General features: G+C 46.2%; 1 protein-coding gene across 1 annotated transcript in view; it reads right to left on the bottom strand.

Annotated features, from left to right (window-relative positions):
- insrb (insulin receptor b) overlaps nucleotides 1–24,042 on the bottom strand; it is a 53,452-nt gene that overhangs the window by 6,443 nt on the left and 22,967 nt on the right. Inside the window, exons 3-22 of the mRNA XM_029149000.3 lie at nucleotides 10,333–10,541; nucleotides 10,118–10,251; nucleotides 6,580–6,719; nucleotides 6,154–6,298; nucleotides 5,850–6,064; nucleotides 5,637–5,763; nucleotides 5,278–5,528; nucleotides 4,962–5,129; nucleotides 4,683–4,881; nucleotides 3,635–3,773; nucleotides 3,368–3,521; nucleotides 3,126–3,274; nucleotides 2,269–2,422; nucleotides 2,085–2,181; nucleotides 1,799–1,866; nucleotides 1,455–1,684; nucleotides 793–903; nucleotides 520–682; nucleotides 260–389; nucleotides 45–179 (exon numbers count right to left, since the gene is read on the bottom strand). Coding sequence (XP_029004833.1) covers nucleotides 45–179; nucleotides 260–389; nucleotides 520–682; nucleotides 793–903; nucleotides 1,455–1,684; nucleotides 1,799–1,866; nucleotides 2,085–2,181; nucleotides 2,269–2,422; nucleotides 3,126–3,274; nucleotides 3,368–3,521; nucleotides 3,635–3,773; nucleotides 4,683–4,881; nucleotides 4,962–5,129; nucleotides 5,278–5,528; nucleotides 5,637–5,763; nucleotides 5,850–6,064; nucleotides 6,154–6,298; nucleotides 6,580–6,719; nucleotides 10,118–10,251; nucleotides 10,333–10,541 — 3,118 coding nt within the window. The remainder of the gene's footprint in view (nucleotides 1–44; nucleotides 180–259; nucleotides 390–519; nucleotides 683–792; nucleotides 904–1,454; nucleotides 1,685–1,798; nucleotides 1,867–2,084; nucleotides 2,182–2,268; nucleotides 2,423–3,125; nucleotides 3,275–3,367; nucleotides 3,522–3,634; nucleotides 3,774–4,682; nucleotides 4,882–4,961; nucleotides 5,130–5,277; nucleotides 5,529–5,636; nucleotides 5,764–5,849; nucleotides 6,065–6,153; nucleotides 6,299–6,579; nucleotides 6,720–10,117; nucleotides 10,252–10,332; nucleotides 10,542–24,042) is intronic.

The raw sequence follows: 24,042 nt of genomic DNA, 5'->3' as shown, positions 1-24,042 counted from the left end.
ATGTGTCGCATATTGTCCAGCAGTTTCATGCCAGTTCTACTCACATCCTCTCAGGACAGTTGTCTGGACGGTCCAGGTAGCCTCCATCCATGACAAACTTTAGAACCTGCTCATTGGACAGACCCTGGTAGGGCTGCTCTGCCAGCGTACTGACCTCCCACAGCACGACACCAAACGACCTGCAGGAACACACGCGTGGTCACAAGTCATCAAACGCACCGGGAGCGTGATCAGGACCAGGTTTGCAGGTGTGACGTACCAGCAGTCAGAGTGAGCCGTGAAGACCCCGTCCTTCAGAGACTCTGGAGCCATCCACCTGACGGGAAGCAGCCCCTTCCCTCCTTTACGGTAGTAGTCAGTCTCATAGATGTCTCGCGTCATTCCAAAGTCTACAGACGACAGAAAGGTGCCAACATGGTAAAATTGATGACTGCTCTAAACACATGGAACAACTGGACGCCAACAGAACTAACAGAGATATAAACAGGGACAACGAAACAAACACATGCGCTGCACTACCTCCAATCTTGACAGTAAAGTCCTCGGCCACCATGCAGTTCCTGGCAGCCAAATCTCTGTGCACAAACTTCTTGGCGTTGAGGTAAGCCATGCCGTCTGCGATCTCTGCGGCCATCTGGATCATCTCCTTCAGTGTAGGTGGGGGGTGGCCTGATGGGTTGTTCTACAAAACAAAGGCACACACAGACATTCACGCAGACTGACAGTCGTCTGAAGTGTGTGACCATCAGGTCCGTGTGTTTAGAAATACACTGCGAACTCTAAGTCACGTGCCTCAGAGTCGGGCCTGAGGCTGCGCAGGTAGCTCTTGAGGTCGCCGTGGGTCATCAGCTCCATCACTACCAGGGTGGGCTGACCTTTGGACACCACCCCCAACAGACGTACCTACACAGCACAAGAAACATCACAAACATGAGCACCAAAGTGAAAGATTCATCCGTTAAATAGATTCAATTAGGTCACATTTAATAACAATGAATCATGCGTAACTTCACTATCTGTTAACACCTTCAAAATCTCTAAGCCACTATTTCACTTCAGTGCAGGGAATCCTGCATTTCTTCATCTTTAAGAGCAACATTCCTGCTGTTCAACAGGCAGCACAGCAGAAAACACATTAATAAATCATTGCCTTAAAGTCAATTCTCTCGCTCTTTTGAAAATGATATGGATTTGATATGGATTTCTTCCCGCAACTCAACAGCACAACAAATGTCAATTTCATTGAAGCAAAGCGTGTTATTTAATGAAAGAGTCTTGCCGACCATTTGTAAACATTTTGGGAGTCAAACTGTGTGTCGATATGGCAGCATCGCGCAGGACGGCGAGGTATATCTGCTCATGCTGATGGTGGTAAGCTCTTACAGACAGCGAAGCTCACCTGGAGAGCTCAGAGTGTTCAGAGATACTGCATTGTGTTGCAAAGCGTATCGTACCACGTGGTGACAGCTGAAGGCCTTCATGACAGAGGCTTCGTTAAGGAACTCGATCCTCTCCCGCAGGCTGGCCGATTCGTTGACTGTCTTCACAGCGACGCGCGTCTCCGGGTCTCCTTTGACAATGTCCTTGGCGATTCCTTCGTACACCATGCCGAAGGAGCCCTGACCCAGCTCCCTGAGCAGGTTGATCTTCTCCCGGGGCACTTCCCATTCATCAGGAACATACACTACATGGAGAAAAGACACAAATTACTATAGTAGTAAACCAAGAAGCAGCTCGTACTGGTTTGCATCCAACAATATGCAGAGAAGACGCAGCATGCTGTATTTTATTTTCTTACCATCGTTGGCGCTGATGTACTCAGGGTTGGAGGAGGCGATGAGAGGTCCTGTTGGGCCTTCTGTTTGCCTTTAACACAACCACAGACAACATCTGAGACACTGAAAGCTGTAGAAATGGCACCTTTCCTCTGTACAGGATGCGCTTCTTGACTTATTACATGCTTCTTATAGCATACTAGGCTCAAAACATGGCACATCATGCCTTATCCCACAGTACTGTTTCAAACAAATGAGTTGGCATTTTCCTTCCATGATGTTCCGGTTAAAATCAATCAAATATCTTACCTCTTCTTAAGCATCCACACCACTCCACCTCCAACAAAGAGCAGCAGGATGCAGCAGATGACCGGACCGATCACGATCCAAATTAAACCAGGATCCGCTGCAAGACACGCAGATTTAAGTACACACAATGCATGACTAGGACAAATACTGTAGGTCAAAGACACAGCATGAACTTCTGCCTTACGGTTGGGCATGAAGAAGTATGTGGTCTCTGTAAAAGAGCCATTTCCTGCCAAGGAGGTGGCGCGGACCCTCACGCTGTAGTTCCCAGGCTGCAAAAGCGAAAGCCTCGCGCCACCCGTCTTGTTGTAATCTGCACGGGGCACACAAACGTGAATCTGCAAATCCAAGAAGAGGTGGAAGAAAAAAGGGACAAGTGTTATTTAAACAACTTATTAAAACTGGATAACCACGTTTAGAATGTTAGCGCTTCAATTTATAAGCTAAAGAACACCATTGTCAGTACACTAAACTAATACATTTTTCAGCAGGTATGCTAATTAATTAGACAGTCAGTGTCAGTGTGCACTAATGTGTTAAGTCCTAATATGTGCCTATTTAAATACAGCCAAATAATTCAGCTTCAGCTGCAGGGTGTTTGTAGTGCAATGCGGTGTACTCCAGACGACGTCTGAGATGCCAGTCCTTCCCTGCCACTGCATCCTAGTCTTCCTTCCTGCCTCTGTCGCTATGGTAACAGAGCTGCTACTGGCTCCTAGGGTCAGGCAGTGCAGCAATGAATAGCAATAAGAGCTGAATTCACACATTTTGCAGCCGGTAAACAACAACACGACCACACACACACGCACGCACGCACACGCTCACAGTGTCTCAGACAAACAGCTATACACACACATGCTGCAGAAGACGTAAGCACACACTGGGTCGCTGCAAACAAATCTCCATAGGATAGTCTATACAGGGTTTAAGTCCTTTTCCTGCCTGGCCTCTCTTCCTTTGTCCTTCCTTCACTTTAGTTTCAGAAAAGAAGAACCCGCCTTTCTTCAGACTCCTTCAAAGTCTCACTGGGCTGATACTGACCTCTGGGTCTCCAATCTTCCTGTAGAACACCTCATACAGGATGATGAGGCCATTAGGAGAGCGTGGTGCATTCCATTTTATCAACACATGGGGGGACTCAGATGTTACTATCTCATGGGTCACAGGGCCCGGGATATCGTCAGCTTTTTCTGTATTTAGTCATAAAGAAAAACACACTTTAAGGTACTGTAAAACTACTAAATTAAAAGGCGACTCAATAAGAAACAGGTATTTGTTCTCACCCTCTGGCATAGTTCGGGCACTGACATAGGAAGCCATACTGCAGTGTTTGGGATCTGTCAGATCATTGCAGGCCATTATCTCTATTCTGTAACTGGTAAAGTGTTGCAGGTTGGAGATGACTGTTGACTCTTTTGAGTAAACCTTCAACTCCACCTGTGCAGAAAAGACGTTTTTTTTTAGAGGGCATTTGTCTGCATCCCAAACACAGAATGACAAACTCAGCAACCAATCACTGCTTCCAAATGAGTGTGTGTATGGTGTCAGACCTTGGCTTCCTCCTCGTCCTTGCCTTCGTCTTCAGGCGTTGCTGTGATGAAGCCAGACTCCAGACTGGGAGTCGTGGTAAAAATATTTGAATTTTGGGTGGAATTTGCAACTCCCACTGAGCGTCGCCGCCGGGACGGTCTGGAGGAAACAGACAACGCAAGCAGCAAAAGGGTTGGTTAAAAACTAATGAACATAAACAAAATGAAGTTGTGTCTATTGTCTGTGCCTGCAACAAGGCTCACAAACAAAAAAAAGCAAAACAGGCACATTTTGAGTTGGACTTGCTGAACAGTAGGGTGGAGGAAAGCAGAACGTCTACTCACACTAACCTTGAGAATGTAGCAGGTCTGACAGTGTTTTTCTGCAAACACAGCTACTGACGTCTGCCACTAGGGGGTGCCGCTGAGCCAGCTCTCTCAGCTCTGAGGGGCAACGAGTGCAAGCTCTCCACATGAGCCACTAACGCAAGCCAATGTAAGTCAGTGGCGTATAGGTAGAATCACTTTGTTCGTGATCAGGCTTATGTACAGGAAGCTATAGCTGACAGCACTTCATGGAAAAGAGAGCGTCCATTCGAAGTCTACTATCAAGGCCATTGAGCAATTGTTTCAAAACAGGGCCCAGGTACGTGAGAGTGTGGGTGTCTGTGTGTGGCCAAGTAGTTGTCTGCATGACTGCAGCTTTGACTGGCATGAATGATAATGGGCAGAGAAATCACTCCCCCCAGAGAGGAAGAGGGACTAACCAAGAATATGTGTGTGTGTGTGTGTGTGTGTGTGTGTGTGTGTGTGTGTGTGTGTGTGTGTGTGTGTGTGTGTGTGTGTGTGTGTGTGTGTGTGTGTGTGTGTGTGTGTGAGCTCCCCATGGTGGTGCCCAGCACAAAGCAAGGTTCTACGTGACCTACACAGGACAGAGCCACTGTGAGACACATACAGTTTCTGAGTCACTGATGACAGTGTTCATAAATGTGGCCTGACCATCAGTTACTTAATCTTTCTACAATCACATTATCAATTTACCACAGACAGTTTACAAGCGGAAGTCTACCTGCTCTCAAAGACTTCGTTGTGGAGGTAATTCTCAAAGGTCTTGCGGTACTCTATCTCCTCCTGCTCCTTCTTCAGCTGGTTGTCCGTCTTGGGGCAGGCGCAGCACCGGCCGCCCGACGCAGGCTCATCGGTGTGGTTCCACTTCTGCTCGTCTTCACTGTCCAGGTGGGTTGGGGTACGAGACGGCAGCTTCATTCCTGGGCAGGACAGATAACAGGTGAGGTGGGGGTGCCAGCGAAACAAACAGGAGGAGTCCGGGGCAGATGGGAACAATTACCTTGTCGGCAGTAGTCATACGTGTACAAGTCTCTGCTCTCAGGCTGCTTGTGACAGATAACCTGGTAGTGGGTTATGTTGCCATTGGGACTGGTGGGAGGCTTCCACTTTAGGATGATCTGAGACGAGGAGTTGGAAGAAGAAATCGGGTCCAGAGGCACTGAGGGCTCTGAGAAAATGGGTGAAAACAGTTACACAGTGGTTTGGACTACACACACTGTTTGACCAGAGAGATGAGTGAAGGACCTTGTTTGAACCCACTGATTCAACACTGCTTTATTATTACTGAAGTAGACATGTCAAGTGTTGTAACTCACTGGAGGGGTTGGTGCGGACGTAGATTATCTCGCTCTTGGCTCCATGCACCTGGTGCTCATCAGATGAAGACAGCTGGGTTTTGACCATGATGGCGTACTGGGTCCATGGCTTCAGCGGTCGTATCAAGTGTCCTGGATCATCGGGCTTCTTGCCGTCCGTGGGTCGTGACGGGGGATCAACGTCAGCGATCGCCCAGCTGTTAGAGCCACACGCATCCTGCCCATCGAACTCCGTCACGTTCCTATACGGCCTGGAAGTGAGTGGAAGTCAGAAATGTCATTTTGCTGAAGAAATAAACTCATCAGCAGTCTTCAGTCCTTCCACACATTGGATGAAGATCTGATTGTCTGATACTTACGCCTCTTTGTAGAGGACCATAAATCCCAGCAGGTCTCTGAAGTCCAAGGGCCAAAAGGGCTCCCATTTCAACATAATCATTACTGCTGAAGTCTTGATCAGAGTGAATTTCAGCGTCTTAGTCTCACCTGAAAAGCAAACACAGACGGCTCAGGACACGACTTTGGTCAAGAGTTTGTAAATCTTTAAATGACTCGTATGTCGTCGATCGTACAGGAGGCTTGGTCCCCGTTGTTGCGTAAGGAGATGTCATTCTTCTGGTTGTGCTCCTTGGTTCCCGTTACCTCCTCCATCTTTTTGATTTCAGACATGCAAAGTTTGGAGTTGTAGTGGAAGAACATGCGGCCGCGCTGGATGGTCAGGTTGTGCTTGGACCAGTCCCACAGCTCACGCAGGTTCTGGTTGTCCAGGGCGTAGAAGGCATAAACACTGAAAGAAGGAGACAGTACACAGATAGAGAAATTATGCACAACGTGCAAGACACATGCTCTGAAAAGAAAGGAATGAAGAAGACTTACTCTGTCTCAAGATGCTCCCCCCTGATGACGCGTAGCTTGCGGAGGAAGGAGAGAGACACCAGGGCGTAGGCTCGGCGCACAGTCAGGTAGCCTGTGATCTCCTCGATCTGGCCCAAACTAGCCTCTAACTCAGCAGCTATGTTGTCTGGAAAAGGCAAAGGCAGTTGGCCATGTGGATTATCACAGGGTGGTGACCAGATGGTTGCATGACGGCCGTGAGATGAACACATTTCGAGCAAAAGCAGAAAGACAATCTAAACGACTGGAAGCTGATAGAGAGAGAGAGAGAGAGAGAGAGAGAGAGAGAGAGAGAGAGAGACAGAGAGAGAGAGAGAGGGAGAGAGAGACAGAGAGAGAGAGAGAGAGACACAAGCGGAGCCTCCACAGAAGGTCCAGCAGGTGGTGCGGTATCGTAGTAGTACTCACTCCCTCCTCGTATCTTGATGATCATGTTGCCATGGAGAACGGTGCAGCCTCGCATCGCCTGGGCTGAAGTTACCGAGTCGATGGTCTTGTTTCCCACACACCGCTTAGGACACAGGCCTGCGCACCGCGAGCAGGTCAACCTGCACACACGCAGAAACAAAAGTTCAATTCAGCCCGTGGGCAGGTGCGTTCAGAGGCCAGCGCGCGTAACCGTCCTATTTAAAACGTCCATAAACAATATTAGGAGAATTACATGACGCAGACCCTCATCCGCACCTGAGCCCCATCCTGTGGAGAGGAGCTCACAAATACACGTCACACGCGACAAAAACAATGACGCAGAGACACCAGCTGCAGCGAACAGGCCCTGCTCTGTTTCCACTCTCCCTCGGCTCCACGCGTCTCCTCTCCCCTGCAAACATGTGCCTCTGCACCTAATCGCACACACATGAAGCCCTGATAGTGCCGCCTTTCAGGAAGCTCATTCACAAAAGGAAAGCCTTGTCTAGTGAGCAGCCAGTAACACCCGACACTTCATTCACAAATGAGCATTTTTTGAAGCCTTCTCCGACTAACATAATCCCTCTCTTCCGCTCCAGCTTTGACTTCCTTAATCACAAAGGTCCTTATATACTTAGTAAAGTCAGTATTTCTTGGTTATTTAGCAGCTATGGATGAATTCTGACATCTTAATTTCATCCCATCATTGGGCCCAAATGCAAAACAAATCCCTTATTAAATATGTCACTCGCGTTGCCTGTTTGGTTTACAAACTTAACTACATAGAGCTAAGCAAAGTTAAGACAGTGACAGTCTTAACAGGAAGCTTTTTAAAGCAGCACCTGTAGGAACAATTAACAAAGAGTCTTATCACTTTAAACCAGTCAGAGGCCAAACAATTATTTCTGCGTAAGTAGAAACCTACTGTAACCATCTGTAAAATAATCATATTGTGTTTCTCTTTCTCTCCCACATGGAAAATCGTACATTCAGCTTCTCTAGGTAACGCTCTAGTTGCAGTGTAAAAACAGTGGCACAGGCGCACGGGCCGAGTCCAGCAGCAGCTCTTAAAGAGACAGCGCTGGTTTGTCCGGCTGAACTCTGTGACTCGGGCTGCAGGTCTGCTAGAAGCATCTAGAACGCAGGCCCCGCTCTGCCTTGGGCTGGGACTGCACACGCTGCTGTACTTATGGGTCGTCACAAGATCCACAAAAGATGAACAAACGTAATATTTTCATGTGTCAAATGCTCATAATATTACTCAAGGATGTCAAACGTGAACTGGGGAGACCAGAGGTTAGTTCATAAAACATTTAGACACTGCTGCAAACATACTAATAATTTACATATGGCTTAATATTACAGAATGACCCCAATGGGAGGAAGGTTCTACTGCGTGCGTGTGTGTGTGTGTCTTCTGCCAGATAAAGCCACTTTGACCACGCTTGTTTCTTTGGTAGAGCAAAACCATAGCAGCAACACAACCCCCCCCCACCCACACACCTACAGACTCTGATGTGGAATCCCTATGGAAAAGAAAGCTCTTGTTTATCACATAATGTGCAGCACACATCTACTCGCGAGCACACAAAGGATGCCACTGCATCTTATACCTCCGCGTGTATGAGTGAGACTTCAAGCAATGTTTTGTCTGGGTGGATGACAATCCCTGCAGGCAGGCAGCATCGAAGAGAGTCAACCACACACACACACACACACACACACACACACACACACACACACACACACACACACACACACACACACACACACACACTGGGTTGTAGAATGTGTTTACCATATCCACTGGCGGTACTAAAAGTTCTGCACCTGAGTGTGTTATTTCCCAAATAAATACATCTGCATAGCGTACACCCCTCTGGAGCTGGACACGGTGTCCAGGCTGCACCTGGAAAAAGCAACCCAACAAGCTAATGTAGTCAGAAACCCATGCCGCACACATCAACACTGGGATGCCTGAATGCACACAAACACACGCATATATACACAGGTGTACCAGAAACACACAAACACCATCAATCATTCAGTCACTTGTGGTTTCAAGCAACACAACCTGCTACTATTGGAACAAGCCTCTGCTTATTTTTCACTCAGTCATCCTCTCTGATCTTTCTACTCCATCACTTTTAACATCAACATTTATCTGAAACAATGTGTCTTTTTGATAATGCTTTCCTCATTTTTAATTAAGACGGGACAGGCAGCATCAATCACCTTTTGGCAGGAAACCACAATTTCTTTGCTTTGCAGTTTCAAAACAATTTCACATTCTCATTCAGCAATATCTCCGATGCTAAATAACTAAAAGAATGCTAAATAAGGTCATAACCTTGCTTGTTGCTCATGTAGACAAAGGTGTGTGCTACACAGGACCAGGTGCGGTCTAGACACTTTTCTGAGGTTAGTTTTACATTAAAGGCACTTGGCCGACACTTTTATCCAGTGTCATTTACATTAAGATAAGAGCTTCAGTGTGCTTAAGGACAAATGGCCACTAACAAGGATTTGGACCTTTGATCTTTCATGCTGTCTCTGTCAGTGAACAACATGCTTGTGTATTTTTTAATACACCCACAGAATATTGTCTGTTATCAAGCGATTTTGTTGCAAATTCACCATTAGTGCACATAACGTGACCTCACGTGAACTGCTAACCCAGACTAAGTCAACATGTCCCAGACGATCTATGAGGTTGTGCTCAGGTTGCTAATGAATAATCCTTTCAATAGGAAAATAAATGTTTTTTACGTACGCAAAGACCCGGGGTCATTATTCCACCCTACCGAGCCCGCGTAGGTCTTTTCCAACCAATCAACATTTCAAATGTTGTTGCTTGTTTTTTGCAACACAAATTTAACAATACAAATGACATAAGCTGAAGTGGGGTTCGACTTGGTGTTGGAGGCAGTGAAGACAGAAGAGCCTCATTTAGAGCAACTCAGACTTGTCTTTCATGTGGTAAACTGCTTATTTTCATACTTACATGTACTACATTATTAATTTAGTTAGTTACCTATTAGTAATTATTTTTGTCTTTAAACTTTTATTTCTATTACTTACTTTCATCTACTTAATTTGAGCTCACTGTTTTCAAAGAATATCTGTATCTGTGAACTAACTAACTATTTTTTATTTCCTTTCCAGTGTCTGCTATGTGTGCATGTGATTATATGACAAGCTGTGGAAATTTACAGGCTTGACATAGAAATAAAGCTGGACTGTATTAGGACAAAGATCTCAACTAAATTAAAAGTGGAAAAATACATTAGTGCTTTTTGTGCTTAATCAACAAACATTGATAAATGTGCAAACATTACTCTGTGTGTACACTGAGGACAGTCTCACTGTGTCAGTTTACATCAGTTTACATCTTCAGCACTACTCTTGCTGATGGTGGCACGCGCGCATGTGTGTGTGTGTGTGTGTGTGTGTGTGTGTGTGTGTGTGTGTGTGTGTGTGTGTGTGTGTGTGTGTGTGTGTGTGTGTGTGTGTGTGTGTGTGTGTGAGCCAGACGTACATAGTGGAGTTTACAGTGGTGTATCCCGAAGGACACTCTGGAATACAGGCTCCATTGTGAATGACGTATTCATAGCAGCCTGAATCTCGATCCTGGTTCATCTTCTTTGTCTGCTTACACTGGTTATGGAGTTCCTACAACAAAAACACATAAGTCATGTATATACACAAGTCTGCTATGACATGCACACAAAAGTATTAGAACACTTTACCAACCTGGCATAAAGAGAAGCTGATGCAGCGCCAGCCCCTGAAGACAAAGAATCCGGCGGGACATTTCTCCACACAGGTGTTGCCATGTTGGAGGTTCCTGCAGGCCACACAGCTGCTGGCATTACCTGGTTCAGAACAGCCACCCAGACACTGCTCATGGCAGCACTGGCCCTGCAGGCTGCACGCACCATGCTTACACTTGTCATGGCACACTGAGAAGAAGCAGAGGGAGAGAAGGGAAGTGTGGTTACTACAAGATCTTACTTTGGTGATGTTATGAGATGTACAGATATTCTCTATCAATAGGCTGAACCATGTCTGTTATGGAAGTAGGCACCATTTCCATAGAGTAATGGAAATGATGTAGGTGGCTATGGAAACAGGGCTGGACCCAAATATTTTGGTAATAATTTCTCAGCTCCAGATCGATGGCTCAGCTCTACTAAAAAGCTGACTCCAGCTGGTTGCAGTAGAATAACCACTATGTGTACACCTAGCACCAACAAGAGACTGCGTGACCACAATCTGATAGCAAACAGTGACAGTCTGCAGCTCCATGGAAACAGCATTGAGCTGAAGAGGCTGACAATGTGATTGGAGTAGGAATCAGGTTTATCCTTTGCCCTCCACTGGCAAATAAATCGGACACTGTAAATTTGTTGCAGTGTAGAACTGACTTTCGCAGATCAAATAAGTAACGAGACGGCAGGTTGAGTAATGTAACGCATTTCAAACAAATGCTTCTATATAACAGTAAACAATCAGTCCTTCAAACATAAAACCCTCATCAAATAAATCCTGGCAAAGCAGTAGAGCATCCACTAAATATTGTGTCCACGTGACCTCTGACCTCTCCTGACCCCGTGTGTGAACCTTAGGCTCACCATGTTTCTCACCAGACTGTCAGCTTTCATAACATGTGCTAACTGAACCACAAAGCATGAGGGCACGTAGGCGACTGAGGTCACTACCTAACTAACTAACTTACAGAGTATTACCGAGCGCTTTCATTAACAACCATGTTATTCATTAATGAAAATAAGAAAGCTGAACCTCAGGGGCATAAATTGAAAGAAACACAGTTTAGACCTAAACATTACGGTGGTAAGATTGGAACACAGGAGCTGTCCACTGCAATGCCTGATCAAAAGCAAAGCATGTTGTGGGAGGAGAAGGAGAGGATGCCAAAGGAGCAAACAATGACAAAGAAACATCTGAAATATAGCGCTGTGGTTCACGCAGGGGCTCCTGAACCTACCACTGCACACAGTCCTCTCCGACCCACAGAGAAAAATGCAGCCCTCCCCCTCCCATCTGTCTGCTGTGTGTGTGTGTGTGTGTGTGTACATGCTGTGACCATAGCATCACATAACAGAGCAGGGAGGGCTGAGACACCTCCCCGATCCGGCTCCAGCCGAGGATCCATGCCGGAGTGCCGCTCCAGCCCCAGATCCACCCTCAGCTTCAGCCAATGTGTTTGCTGGCTGGGGGAGGCAGCCATTCAATGGTTCTTCCATGTTGGGGAGGAGAGACACCCAGGGTTAACCCTGGGCGCGCTGGGGCAGACGCTGCCGAGGTGCCTGCCTGCCATGGAGGCGACACGCGCCCACTGCTGCCGCTTAGACTCTGAACTACAGTGATCTCAGGACGGGAGCGGAGCCAAAACAAACGTTGGAGGAACAGATATACATCACAGGCAATCAATACACCTGCACGAAAAGCAGTTGTTGACATCCCACTGTTATATTGACCGATAAGTGCAATAAATCAATGCGCCACCCTGTTATTATTTTAATCTTCCACTAGTGTTTAAGCGCCTGCTGTATATTCACCTCAAGGTGCTCCTGCGTGGGGCTAATCCCAGCACCGTGCTCTCAGCAGGGGGTAGTACAGTAGAATAACACCACTACTGCAGCAGTGTTATTCCTCATTCTGCTCACGCTACACTAGCTAGCTGCTATGCCAAACATACTCCAGTCAGCCCGCTCACTCACTCGCTCATTCATTCATTCGCTCGCTCACTCGCTCGCTTGCGTCTCCTCCGCGGCGCTCGTCTCTCTCCCTCCTCTCCGCCACAGCCTCACCCTGCCCTGCACCACTATCTATCTCTCTATCTGCCTGCCTGGCTTTCTAGGCCACTCGGCCCCTCCCTCTTTCATTCATATAACGCCTTGTTTTGTTTTCGTGCTGGATGGGGGGGGGTGAAGGAAGCATGGTTGGGGGGGTTATTTCACTCATCCCTTAACAACAAGAGAGAAGAGAAGGTAGTAGCATCCTGGAAAGCTTATCTCTAATTAATTTAAACGCACACGATGCAAAGCCCACTGTGTCACTCAATAATTTGCTCGCAGCTTTTCCCTTATGTGCACGCACGCAGAGTTCCAGTAAGGGCTTTGAATGCGGGGCCTGATCAAAGGTGCGCTGTGTTTACCTTTCATTTAGCCGTGGCAGTAAAGAGCCCTGGCTGCTCAGTCCCCAGGGAAAGAACATGGGAGAAGCACGGCAGCCAATAGCGTGCAGCCACACACGACAACACTTCCTGCTCTTAACACGTAAAACCTCCCCTTTAATTGGCGGTGTTGTCTACAGGCGAAGTGCTGGGAACAATAACAAACACATTTCTACCCCAGAGCCATTTACTCAGGAGAACACACACGCTCTAACACACCCCACACACACACACACACACACACACACACACACACACACACACACACACACACACACACACACACACACGCTCTAACACACCAAACACACACACACACACACACACACACACACACACACACACACACACACACACACAGGCTGGCGTACGCGCACCGTTGTTGGATTCACGCTTACTATATTTGGCCATGGTGGGAGTCCTAAGCTTCAAAAGCTTTGCTATAAATGCCCTGAGTGATCTGATGTAAGACATTCACCCTCAGAGAGAAGAGGAGTGAGACGGGGGGAGGAGAACGAGTGTAAACAAAAACACACCGATGGCTGGGAGGGAGAGAGTGATACTGTCATCAGAAGCGTCAACACACACGCACGCATGCACGCACACAAATACAAACACGCACACTAAGGCAAAGGTTTGTTTGTGTTCGCTGTGGCGGCCAAACGGGGAGCAACAGAGAAAGGAGAGAACGGAGCTGATGAATACTTGTCCCGTTTAAGACGAGTCTGCTCCACCAGACTATTATGTAAGAGGTTTGTTTGATTCCAGCCAGCGCTCCTCACGGGTCAGAGATGTGTCAGCAGGATGAACTTCTTGTTCCCAGGAGACACCTTGCTCCTTGCTGCATTTGTGTGTAAATATCGGCCCAACAATGAAGCCAATAGTCAAGACACTGTATTACTGCGTGACCAAAGGTTTTTGTGTTACACAGCTATTAAAAAGAAAATCTGTAGACCAAAATAATAAAATATATATTCATGGTCGGTTATATTAAAATATTAAAATAGAAATACTTTTTTTGAAAATTAATTTTATAAGATTTCACAAGCTAAATGCAATGCAATACAACAGAGTGTGAAGCTACAGCCTGACTTACTCCTTTTTAGAAATAAAGTGCAACAGATAGAAGTCGTAAGACACAAACAGGCATCCCGCTGCTTCGGCTCTGCAGCAGCCACTCCCTCTCAGGGTTATTGACACATGGATAAAGAGCAGCCATTATGCAAGCAACTTTCTAGACGCAGGAACCTGAGCGGGGTCTAAGCATCACTGCAGTATTTGAAAATATTATACGATATAGTAAATGTAACATCAGGCTGTATCAATAACTAAAGTCATTTAGTGACACTAATAAATAGCGTATTGAGAATCAACAGCCAGGAGTATCACTGCATCTTCCATCTTATCAGCATCATTAATACTGTGGAGCTGTCACCAAGACACCGACAACCATGACACTCTGCAGAAGCTCTTTATAAAGCGTCTATGACTCACACACACAAGCTTAAATTCAAAACTCTAAATGTTTGGACAAGACTTTTTTGCATGTCTACAAGGTGTAATACAGACCAACATAAGGCTGGGTTGTTTACTATGCTTCATCATTCATTCATCATTCATTCATGTATTTACTATGCTTCATCCTGAACACTCTATATCCCATTACTGCTTGTTAGGGACGGACCAGACAAACTGACTTACTGTCCAGTCAAACCTTTTTTATTTCTACGTCAGCTCTTTATAGACAGCTGTTCCAGCAATAAATACTACAAGTTGCATGGAGCATGAAGCGCTACCGTCCGTGAGCGTACCGAGGCCCGTGGACCAAATCAAACAGCCAGTCTGACTTAATGAGCATGGTTCTGCTCCCTGCTTCGTCTGCCTGTTCATTGATTTTCTGCTCTGCATCTTCCTGTGTGCTGGCCAGCCCTGCCGGCCCATCTTATTACCATGGAGATGCGTCCAGACATAGACTGTCTGCAGTAATTAGCCGCATGCTCCCAACAGGCATCTTCTTAGACTCCCCTCTAGCCATCGCTGGTGCCATGTGCTGTTGTAGTAAAGCGACACTCTCCCCGTCTCTGTCTCTTTAAGCTCCGTCCTCCTTCCCTGACTTGTTCCTCTCTTTCGTTTCCTGCTATTGATGCACCTGTGCCCATTTCCCCGCTGCCCCTGTCCTCTCCAGAGACAGTCTCTAGCCCCAGGTGACAAATCTTCTACTCAAAAAAGCCACAGTCACTAGATCTCATTACCCACACTCTGGATGCAGCAACAATCAATACCTCCCACTGCTGGCCATCCTCAACAATCCCTTTCTTTAATCTTCTCCCACACACCTGCTGGCGGTGCCCTCTCTACTCACCCATCCTCACCCCTTCGTCCCAAACCCTCTACTGTTACATCCTTCAGTTCACAGCCCTCTTCCCTGGTTTGTCACGCTGCCAGTCAACCACAAGTACACACAAACAGGGAGATGCCTGTGTTTTGCTGACTGGACAACTTGGTGACAGTGCGAAGGCAATGAAGAGAGATAGCGGTGGACATCCATCTACGGAGAGACGCCTCCATCACCATCCTCACCAATAATCTGCCGTTTCTTACAGACACACAGCAGCATGTGAACTTGAACCATTGCCACATCTAGGCTGGTATCAGGTTAATAAATCTGTGCCGTGCCTTAGGAGACACATGCACCAAACAACATGGACCAGATTTGGAGACAATCAATGTAAAATATTCCAGTGGGGTTTGAAAATTGCAGTTTCCAATCTGGGTGATAATTGTCATTGGCATCATGGCCAACAGCATTTTAATTTGGTTCAAGAAAACCACTGTAAAACATGGTGTAGCATGTGTGGCTACTACAAACCCATTCAATTCCCGATTAATAACATTAAACTAAATGCTATTTTCCGCATACACAAATAGCCACAGAGAGCGGCAGACAGTTATTTGACATCTTTACTGGGCACTCCTAAGTGCAGTCTGATGGATTGTAGTTGTCCTCAGACAAATACCTGGCTTGATCTGGGTAATTTAATCAGTGGTGCTGAGCGGTGGTTCAGTCATGACTGAGGTGTTTTTAAGCCTTCCCCTTCTGACTCAATGCCCCATTATCTCCTCTTATTGGCCAAAGAGAGAAAGTGAGCAACTTGTTACAGAAAAAATGTTTATTAAAAGTATGGTCGGTCCCCTCCTTCCTTCCTGTATTGACTTAGGGGCTTTCATTCAGCTAGTACTTAATGTAGCACTATTACAGATGACACATTTTCTAGCAAGCTACCTTGGCTTGAATTGGCTTAAATCAAAAACAACATAAAACTGGCAACACCTGTGCTATTTAGAAAGGAAAAGAAAGTAAGATAGCCTTTATTGGTCATTATCACTTCTGTTACAATGTCACAACAATATTTGTCCTCTGCATTTAAAGGATGGACTGGCCCCGCCCTCTCTCAAGATGGCCACGCCCCTCTCAGGCTGGCCCCGCCCTATCCCAGCCTGACCGTTGCAGTGGCAGGTACAGAGGAGACCGGGAAGCACAAGTTGTAGTCTGTGAGCCCACGGCATCTGCCAGGGCAGTTAAGAATAACGTGTTTTCCATCATCTTCAGCTGTCCTGGTGACTTTATGCAGACAAATAAATAATCACTTCTTTGCATAGAAAAGATCTGAGTGTCCCTTCATTCTTAAATACTACTCAAAATGTTTTTGGTCCAGCCTTATTAAAAATTACCCCATCCCCTAGGGGAGCAGTGGGCTGCCATGCAAGGCGCCCGGGGAGCTAGTGAGGAGTGTCTTACTCAAGGACCCACCTGGACCTTGAACCTGGGACCTTGTGCTTCTCCAGCTTTGCTCTACCAACTGAGCTTCAAGGCCATTAGATGCAATGTTTGAATGGCAAAATGTTCCTGCAGTGTGAACCATGCAGCGCTTCACTGTTTTGTATTTCAGCAACACACATTTTAACTTCTCTTTCTTGCATCGTAACATTTGCGCTGTTTGCTATATTTATAAACATTTTAGAAATTATTCAGAAAACAATTAGCCAATACTGTAGTTTAACTCTAGGTGGCTTGTGTTGGCCAAATAAAGGATCATCCAATGGAGCAAAATAAAAGAAGACTCAAATTTCAAGTAAAGTAAAGCCTCTTCCTCCTCAGCACACTTTCATGAAACACACACACACACACACACACACTCTGTTTTCCTGCAGGCTGGCCAGCTGCACTAAGCACCAGACAGGCAGGTTGGGAAGGCTGCAGTGCAGATGCTAGTTGCCCTGTTTCATATTCACAGTATAGTTTTGAACCACTGAATCTAAGCCTATTAAAGTTAAATATTCCTCTCCTGTCCATCTCCTCTCTCCATTCATATCTTACCTAGTCACAGCGAGGGGAGGCGGAGGCAGACTGTCCATCAATGCTAAGAAAACATGTCATGCAGAGTCACACACACGTCATCTTATGGTAACAGGTAACATGCTACAGATGTGTTAAGAACAAAAGGTGCACCCTAACATAAACCAGAGAACATTACTGTCAGCAGGCCTGATTTAACCTGGAGAAAAACTCAGAGTCCTCAGTTTGACCTTAGCAAGAGTCATCTTTCCATCAGCGGAGAGAGAGAGAGAGAGTGGCCAAGGAAAACAGCTGAGAGCCCAACCAGGGGTCTCCTGAGCCGTGCTCCTGAACGGTGATGGAGAGTGTTAGTCATAAGCAAAACACTGTAAAGTTTCAGCCTCCGATGTGTCAAAGGAACTTCAGGAAAGATTCAGACATCTACTGGTTCTGTTTTCTCTTTTCTTTGGTCTATAGAATCATCTGTCGATACAGATTTACTGAAGTTAAGAATACAGATCAACTGAAGCTGTCTACTAAGAGTCATAAAAACTGGATAAATATTATATTAATCAAAAATAACTAAAAAAATAACAATACTACATGACAGCACCACAAGAACAAAAGCCCCAATAAAGCATCACGCCGACTGACTGGCTGACTTTGTTTCTATTCTCTTGAGTGGACTGGACTCGTGTTTGCTGGTTAGGACGATGGCTCACTGGCTGCCTGCCTTTCCACCCATCAAACGTGCTACTGTTGTAATGCTGCTCTAAAAACCTCCCCTAATTAAAATGACTACACTACAGGGATTTGCCATAAGCCCGCACTATTAACTGCAGCACAGAGAGTGAACGGATCGGCATGGCTTGTGTGTGTGGACTGGCGAGCGTCTGCATGCCAATGATGAGCGAGAGGATGAATGGACATAAACCACTGCAAGTGACAGTGTATAGTACACACACACACACACGCACACACACAAAGACACGCACACACACAAAGACACGCACACACACACACACACACACACACAAACACACGCACACACACACACACACACACACACACCTTCATACAGGGAAGTGTGCAGAGCCCAGACAGATGCTGGAAACACTGGCATGTCTATGGCAAGCATGTGGGGAGGAAGGGCTGGATGCAGCATGTGGGACTGTGTGATGCACAACTGAGTGCAGTGCTACAGATGCACAGCAGAAGGGAGCGAGGAGGCCAGACAAAGGAGTGAAGGTGGGGACATAGGCACACAGCTGAAGGTCTTGGTGTCTTGGTCTTGGAGTCTTGGTGGGGTGGACAGAACACAGAACCCCAAGAGAGAAGAGCGTGGCCACTTAAAATGTTAATATGAAATATACTTAATTGTAAATAATGCATTTTGCTGCCTCACGCTAGTGACACTTACACTTTGACTACAGGAGCCCAGAAGCTGGTTGGGAGTAGTTTTATAGGTTATCAACACTAGTGCCAAACTCTGCTTCACACTTCTTTGTCTTTCACTGCATGTTTCTGTCTGTAAAGCTGCCAAGTGTGAGACTGAGAGTAAGAACAATGAGCTGTTTTTTTGCCCAAAGAGGTAAAGAAAGAGCTTTTACAGAAGCACCAGACACAATGCACCACTCATTAGATGCTGTACATACAGTCTGATATGATAGATCAGTCCAACTCCAGGCCAACATGTCTTCATTTTTTATTGTTATCAAGGATCTCTACTGATTCCAATTATTAAGGGATCTTTGCCTCTTGCAAAGAACAGTGTGTGTGGTACACAAACATTTTCAACAAGACTCCACATATCAGAAATACAAACCACACACTCTCTTCAGTTCAGATGTAGGCACCTACACTCACTTACGCAGTTGCTGCAACTCACTTCTTCATCGACCCTGATTGAAAACAACGTAAAAATCTAATAAAAACGGAAACTTTGCATTTCTAGAGCTTTCACCACCTTCCATAAATTCAGAAGTATCTGTCACGGTGTTTGATACTAATATCCGTTACATCTATGGCAGCAGGCACTACAAAAGATGAGGCACAGCTTTATTCAGAAAACATTTGCAAGCTCTTACAGCTACAGGTTTGGGCATAATGTGGACACTCAGCATAAGAGGTAGAAAGGAGCCGGGTCTTCGGACAGACTCACATCCTTGCTACGCATATGGCGACCCTTTAGGGGTCTGACTTAAATCAAAGCCCCGGTATAGGGATTAACCCAAGAGTCCAACCACCGAGGGGTACCTGCTTATATCAAGACATTGTGTGTGTGTGTGTGTGTGTGTGTGTGTGTGTGTGTGTGTGTGTGTGTGCGTGCGTGTGTGTGTGTGTGTGTACTGTACGGATGCACATACATAATACATGTACACCAGAGTGTAGGACAAAAGAATGAGGAGCATAACCCATATATTAGGAGGGGAAAGGGGGCTTTAGGGGACCGAAGAGGCCCTGCGTATCCTTGGGGGCGCAGGTGTTGTCAACAAAGGCTCTTCTAGCAGGCAGCCTGGATGAGCACACAAAGAGAAAAACCTTTGACTGAAACACAGCAGTCAGAGGTAAACAGGGAGAAAGGCAAAGTGACTGACACTACCTGTCCCTCGTGGCAAACCCTAGCTCACACGCTGCTTCTGATAAAACGGGCATGAAAACGAGAGCGATATGAAAAGCTTAAGTAAAATGGTAAACGGTTTGTTGGGCCCAGTGATGCTCCTCGAAGAAATCTGAGGCGACTGTAGTAGCAGAGGTGTCCATAGGGAACCTATAAGGCCACCACACCCTCTGACATGTCAGCGTTCACAGGGGCCCTGTTTGCCGCAAGTGTTATTAATGACAACGCATCTTTCTCTTGTTTGCCTGCTTTAGTAATGGGTAAATGTACAAGTGTAACATCACACAGCTTAAAGTCGCTGACCCGAGACGGACGAGCACAAAAGGAACCGGGAGCTGATTTACACACACCCAGCAAAGAATGACAGACGCTTAAATAGTTTTATCTGTGGATGCTGCTAAAGCAAACATTCTGCCTCCAGCTCAGCTGGCTACCGTACGGCTGTTATTCTAAGAAACGCTGCTGCTGTGCACGAGTGTGCATGAGTGAGGGGAAAAACAACAACAACACTCACACGATGAGTAGGAAACACTTGGTGGAACGGTGGCATTCGCTCAAGCAACAACCGGTAGGTTCCTGCGTGTCTCACGTGTGCCTAGTGACGGCTTTAATGACTTCTTTAATGACTTGACCTTCTCAGTTGGTTTAATTCACAAACAACTGCTCAACACAATTTTTTCAGTTCCCAGCAAACCCATGTTTCTGTGGTCAGCTTCTAAATGTGTTTCTCTCTGCATCGCCACAACGCCACTGGATAACAGATGTGGACACTGGACAGAGCGAACAGCTGTGTAAGACAGTAAACACGTGATGCCGTCTAATGTCATCAGTGCCCAGCATTCACGCCCGGTGTTCACTGAGGACCCTGACAGTGATGTGCACTAATGGTTAATGAGGACAATTCTTCTAATATTTTGTGCTACTTGGTCTTGAAAACTAATTGAAGTGGGTGCTGAGCTGGGAGGATTTAGAATGCGAATATAAAGCAGCTTCCTTAACCAACTCTCCAATAATCAGCATCAGGCCCTCTTACTGAAAAACTGCTGACCCCTATAAACATAAATAATGGCCTCAGTCGTGTAATATACTGTATATCGATCACGTCGTTAGCTGTGATTAATTCATTAATAATTCATCACCATTCCCACCTGATTCATGGGTGTTGGTGTCAACAATGCGAAGAAAAAAACAAAGTCAAATAGCTGAAACTATCTGCAATGTCAATGCGAAACTAAACTAACTGGGCCAATATCCAAACATAGAGATGCAGCTACTGTATCCAATCTAGCAGACATGAACAGCACATGCATCACCATAGACCAAGAGACCGGAGCATCTGCCTCAATCTACACATACTGTCCACAGTATGGAGTTAGGGAGTGCCAGACAGAGCCTCCTACAGACATATATCCCCTTGGTCATCCAAGCTGTTCCCTGCATCCCTACACCACTGCTACGCTGTTCAGACGCGCCTCATGCTCACTGGACACGGAACACACCCTCATAAACACAAGAAAACCCAAGGACAGAACGTGTTGAGCACTGCCACAAATTCCCGTTTTTCATCAAAACATTTATTCCCAAAGGAGAACACTGATTCCACCGAACATTCACCACCCGGATAATTCTGTTGAAGAGCTTTAACAGCTTCAGTGTGTTTTGAAGAGAGGCAGAGAAGGAAGTGGTTTGGACAGGAATGCCTTAGACCAACGATCAAGTCATCATCAAGTGCAGAGGACTGAGGGATTTCGGTCTCGTGCAGACTTCAACACAGCGTCTCACGAATAGAAGGCAGCAGCCTTTAAACACTACATGTAATCTGAATATATACTGACCTCACTGACAAAATCGCAACAAAATGAGTGTGTCATTAATTAAGGGTGTTGGCGTTTACACCACCAATCCATCCAACTTTCATTGGAAGAAAAATCATTTGTAATGGTTATATCTTCTTTTAAGACAGACTAGCAACAAGTACCGGCAAGATATTTTCTGTGATCTATCCCGGTCATTCTTTTAGATCCCATTCATAGCTCTAGGGAAGAACGGAGGGATAAACAGGGCCATCTCTAGCCCATTTGCATACACATGTCTATACAGGCCCTCACTCAGTCATACACATATTTACCTCTGTTCCCAGACTAATCACTACCCACAAGCCCCTGCAACTAATTAGTTTCGTGGAATTGGTCAGAGGGGGCCCAGCCTTGCTTGTAAGTCCTGCCTGGATTGGTTGAGGCAGGCAGCAGGAAGAGAGATGGTGGGCGATAAGAACAACATATACCAGTATTCCTCCTGGGGCCTTACGTTTTATGTGGGTGACGGACAAAGCCATTTGTTATCAGATGTGTCAAAAACATGCTGCGCGAGTTCCTCTTCATATTCCAATTGTGCCGTTGACAAAAAACCAAACTAAACACTATATTTGGGAACTAGGAAAGGCTTCACTTGTTGTCCCCTGATTTCTTCTTTCAAGAACTGCGAGTCAACTGCAGTTCCAAAATGGTGGCTGTATATGGGTTAGCTGGCCGGATTCCTGTGGATGCTCTTGTGATGTTGTGTGTGGACTAATGTTTGCCGCTCCTCCCTCGTGATTGATATGAATTGCACTGGGTCACATGCCTGCCGTCCTCGCGCCATAAATATGGCGGGTCCCCTTTATCTTATTAACCTAAATTCTGATACGCGTAGGTCAGAGGTTTGCACGGATCGTAGGCGCAGACTAAAAAAGGAGACGTGGCGGCGCAAAGGGGCGTAACTGAGGATTCTTTAATTGGTTAAAGTAGGATCTACATAGGCTGTTATACCGCACAGTTGATACAGACAAAGCACAGTTGGAAGGGTGATCCGTGTCATGTAGGTACTAGAGACAGCAGAGTGCAGTATGTCCAGCTGTCGGGCTGCAAGCAGCGCATCAGAGCAGAACCTTTTTTAGCTGCAACGTGCAACAATGCCATCACAGGGCCCAGAGATACAGACGCAGCCATGGCACGCCAGGCATCGGCTGGATGGACGTCACGCCGAGACTCACTTGTTAGTTCATAATCTATATTAAGGAAAAGCTATGGGGGCTACGAAGTGGCATAAGAGGCAAATGATACAAGCGGACATTGGTTTGAGCGAAGTTTCCCAGTAGTAAAGGCCTGTAAAGTGGATCTTATCTAAATACAATGCTAAAATTTACACTTTGGTCAACAACACATGAACTGGACATAAACATGTGATATGACCAATCACGTGAGGAGTAACTCAAACGTGCGCCAATCACAGGCCTACACACTGCCAAGGCGGCCATCTTTAGTAACAGGAGCCAGGCCTGACAAGTTTGGTCTATCATTTTGAGGCCCAGAAATTCCTGCATGTCTGCATACCACAGCGCACAAGGCAGAGGAGGAGAGGGGGGCGGGAGCGGGGCAGCACAAAGCTTAGGAACGAAGGGAGAATGAGGAACAAAAAGGAGAAGGGAGACAGCGAGGACAAAGGAGGAGCAACAGATGCAGAGGAGACAAACGGAGAGAAGAACAGGGCATGGCTTTCCTCGCGTTACACTTCTTGCTGTGTTTCTGTGTTTCGTCCTGTTATTTCCACACCTGACGCGACATCCAAAGCATGGCAGAGAAATGATTAACTGCTTAAGTCTTTCTGAGGCCAGTTGGGCCATCGAAGACTGGCGATGAAAGGAGGCAAAGGGGAGAGAGAGAGATAGAGATGACAGCAGTGGCCACATTTCTCCTGCCGTCTTATACCTGTCACCCCTGTGGCACAAGCTTTTATGTTTTTATGATATCAGTTTTATACTATAGCATCCTTATAACATGATCAGGGTGAACAGGGAATCAGACATAAGCTCAAGCTAAAAAGCTTCATTTTATGTATAACCCGATGTGAAGGCTGCTGGTTTCATTCTCCACAACCCCGGGCTGTGACACTGTGACCTTGTCCGATACTTAAACCGGCATTCAAGTATTTATATCACAGAGAAGAGCACATGACACAACATAACTACATTCCGTTGGTACCGAGATTCACCTAATTATTACCATACGACTAACTTCGACCCAGACGTGACTGCTGCTCATGTGATCCAACGATTGGTTTCTGTGTAAACAGCTACAGTATAAAGGGGGCCTGTTCCGCCAGGAATTCTACAGACGACGCCACAGCGAGGAGCACGGCTCGAAGGAAAGTACCCGTTTTGAAATCTGGACACGTGCCAATCTGTGTTCTGATCCAAAACGGCGTAGGGGTGACACAGCCACCGAGTTGTTTGGGAAAACACGGTGAGTCACATGGAGCTGCCTACTGTAT

The sequence above is a fragment of the Betta splendens genome, chromosome 4 (assembly GCF_900634795.4).
Source record: "Betta splendens chromosome 4, fBetSpl5.4, whole genome shotgun sequence".
Classification (NCBI taxonomy): domain Eukaryota; kingdom Metazoa; phylum Chordata; class Actinopteri; order Anabantiformes; family Osphronemidae; genus Betta; species Betta splendens.
The sequence above is the reverse complement of the archived record's forward strand: the minus strand, read 5'-3'. Positions and strand labels throughout refer to the sequence as shown.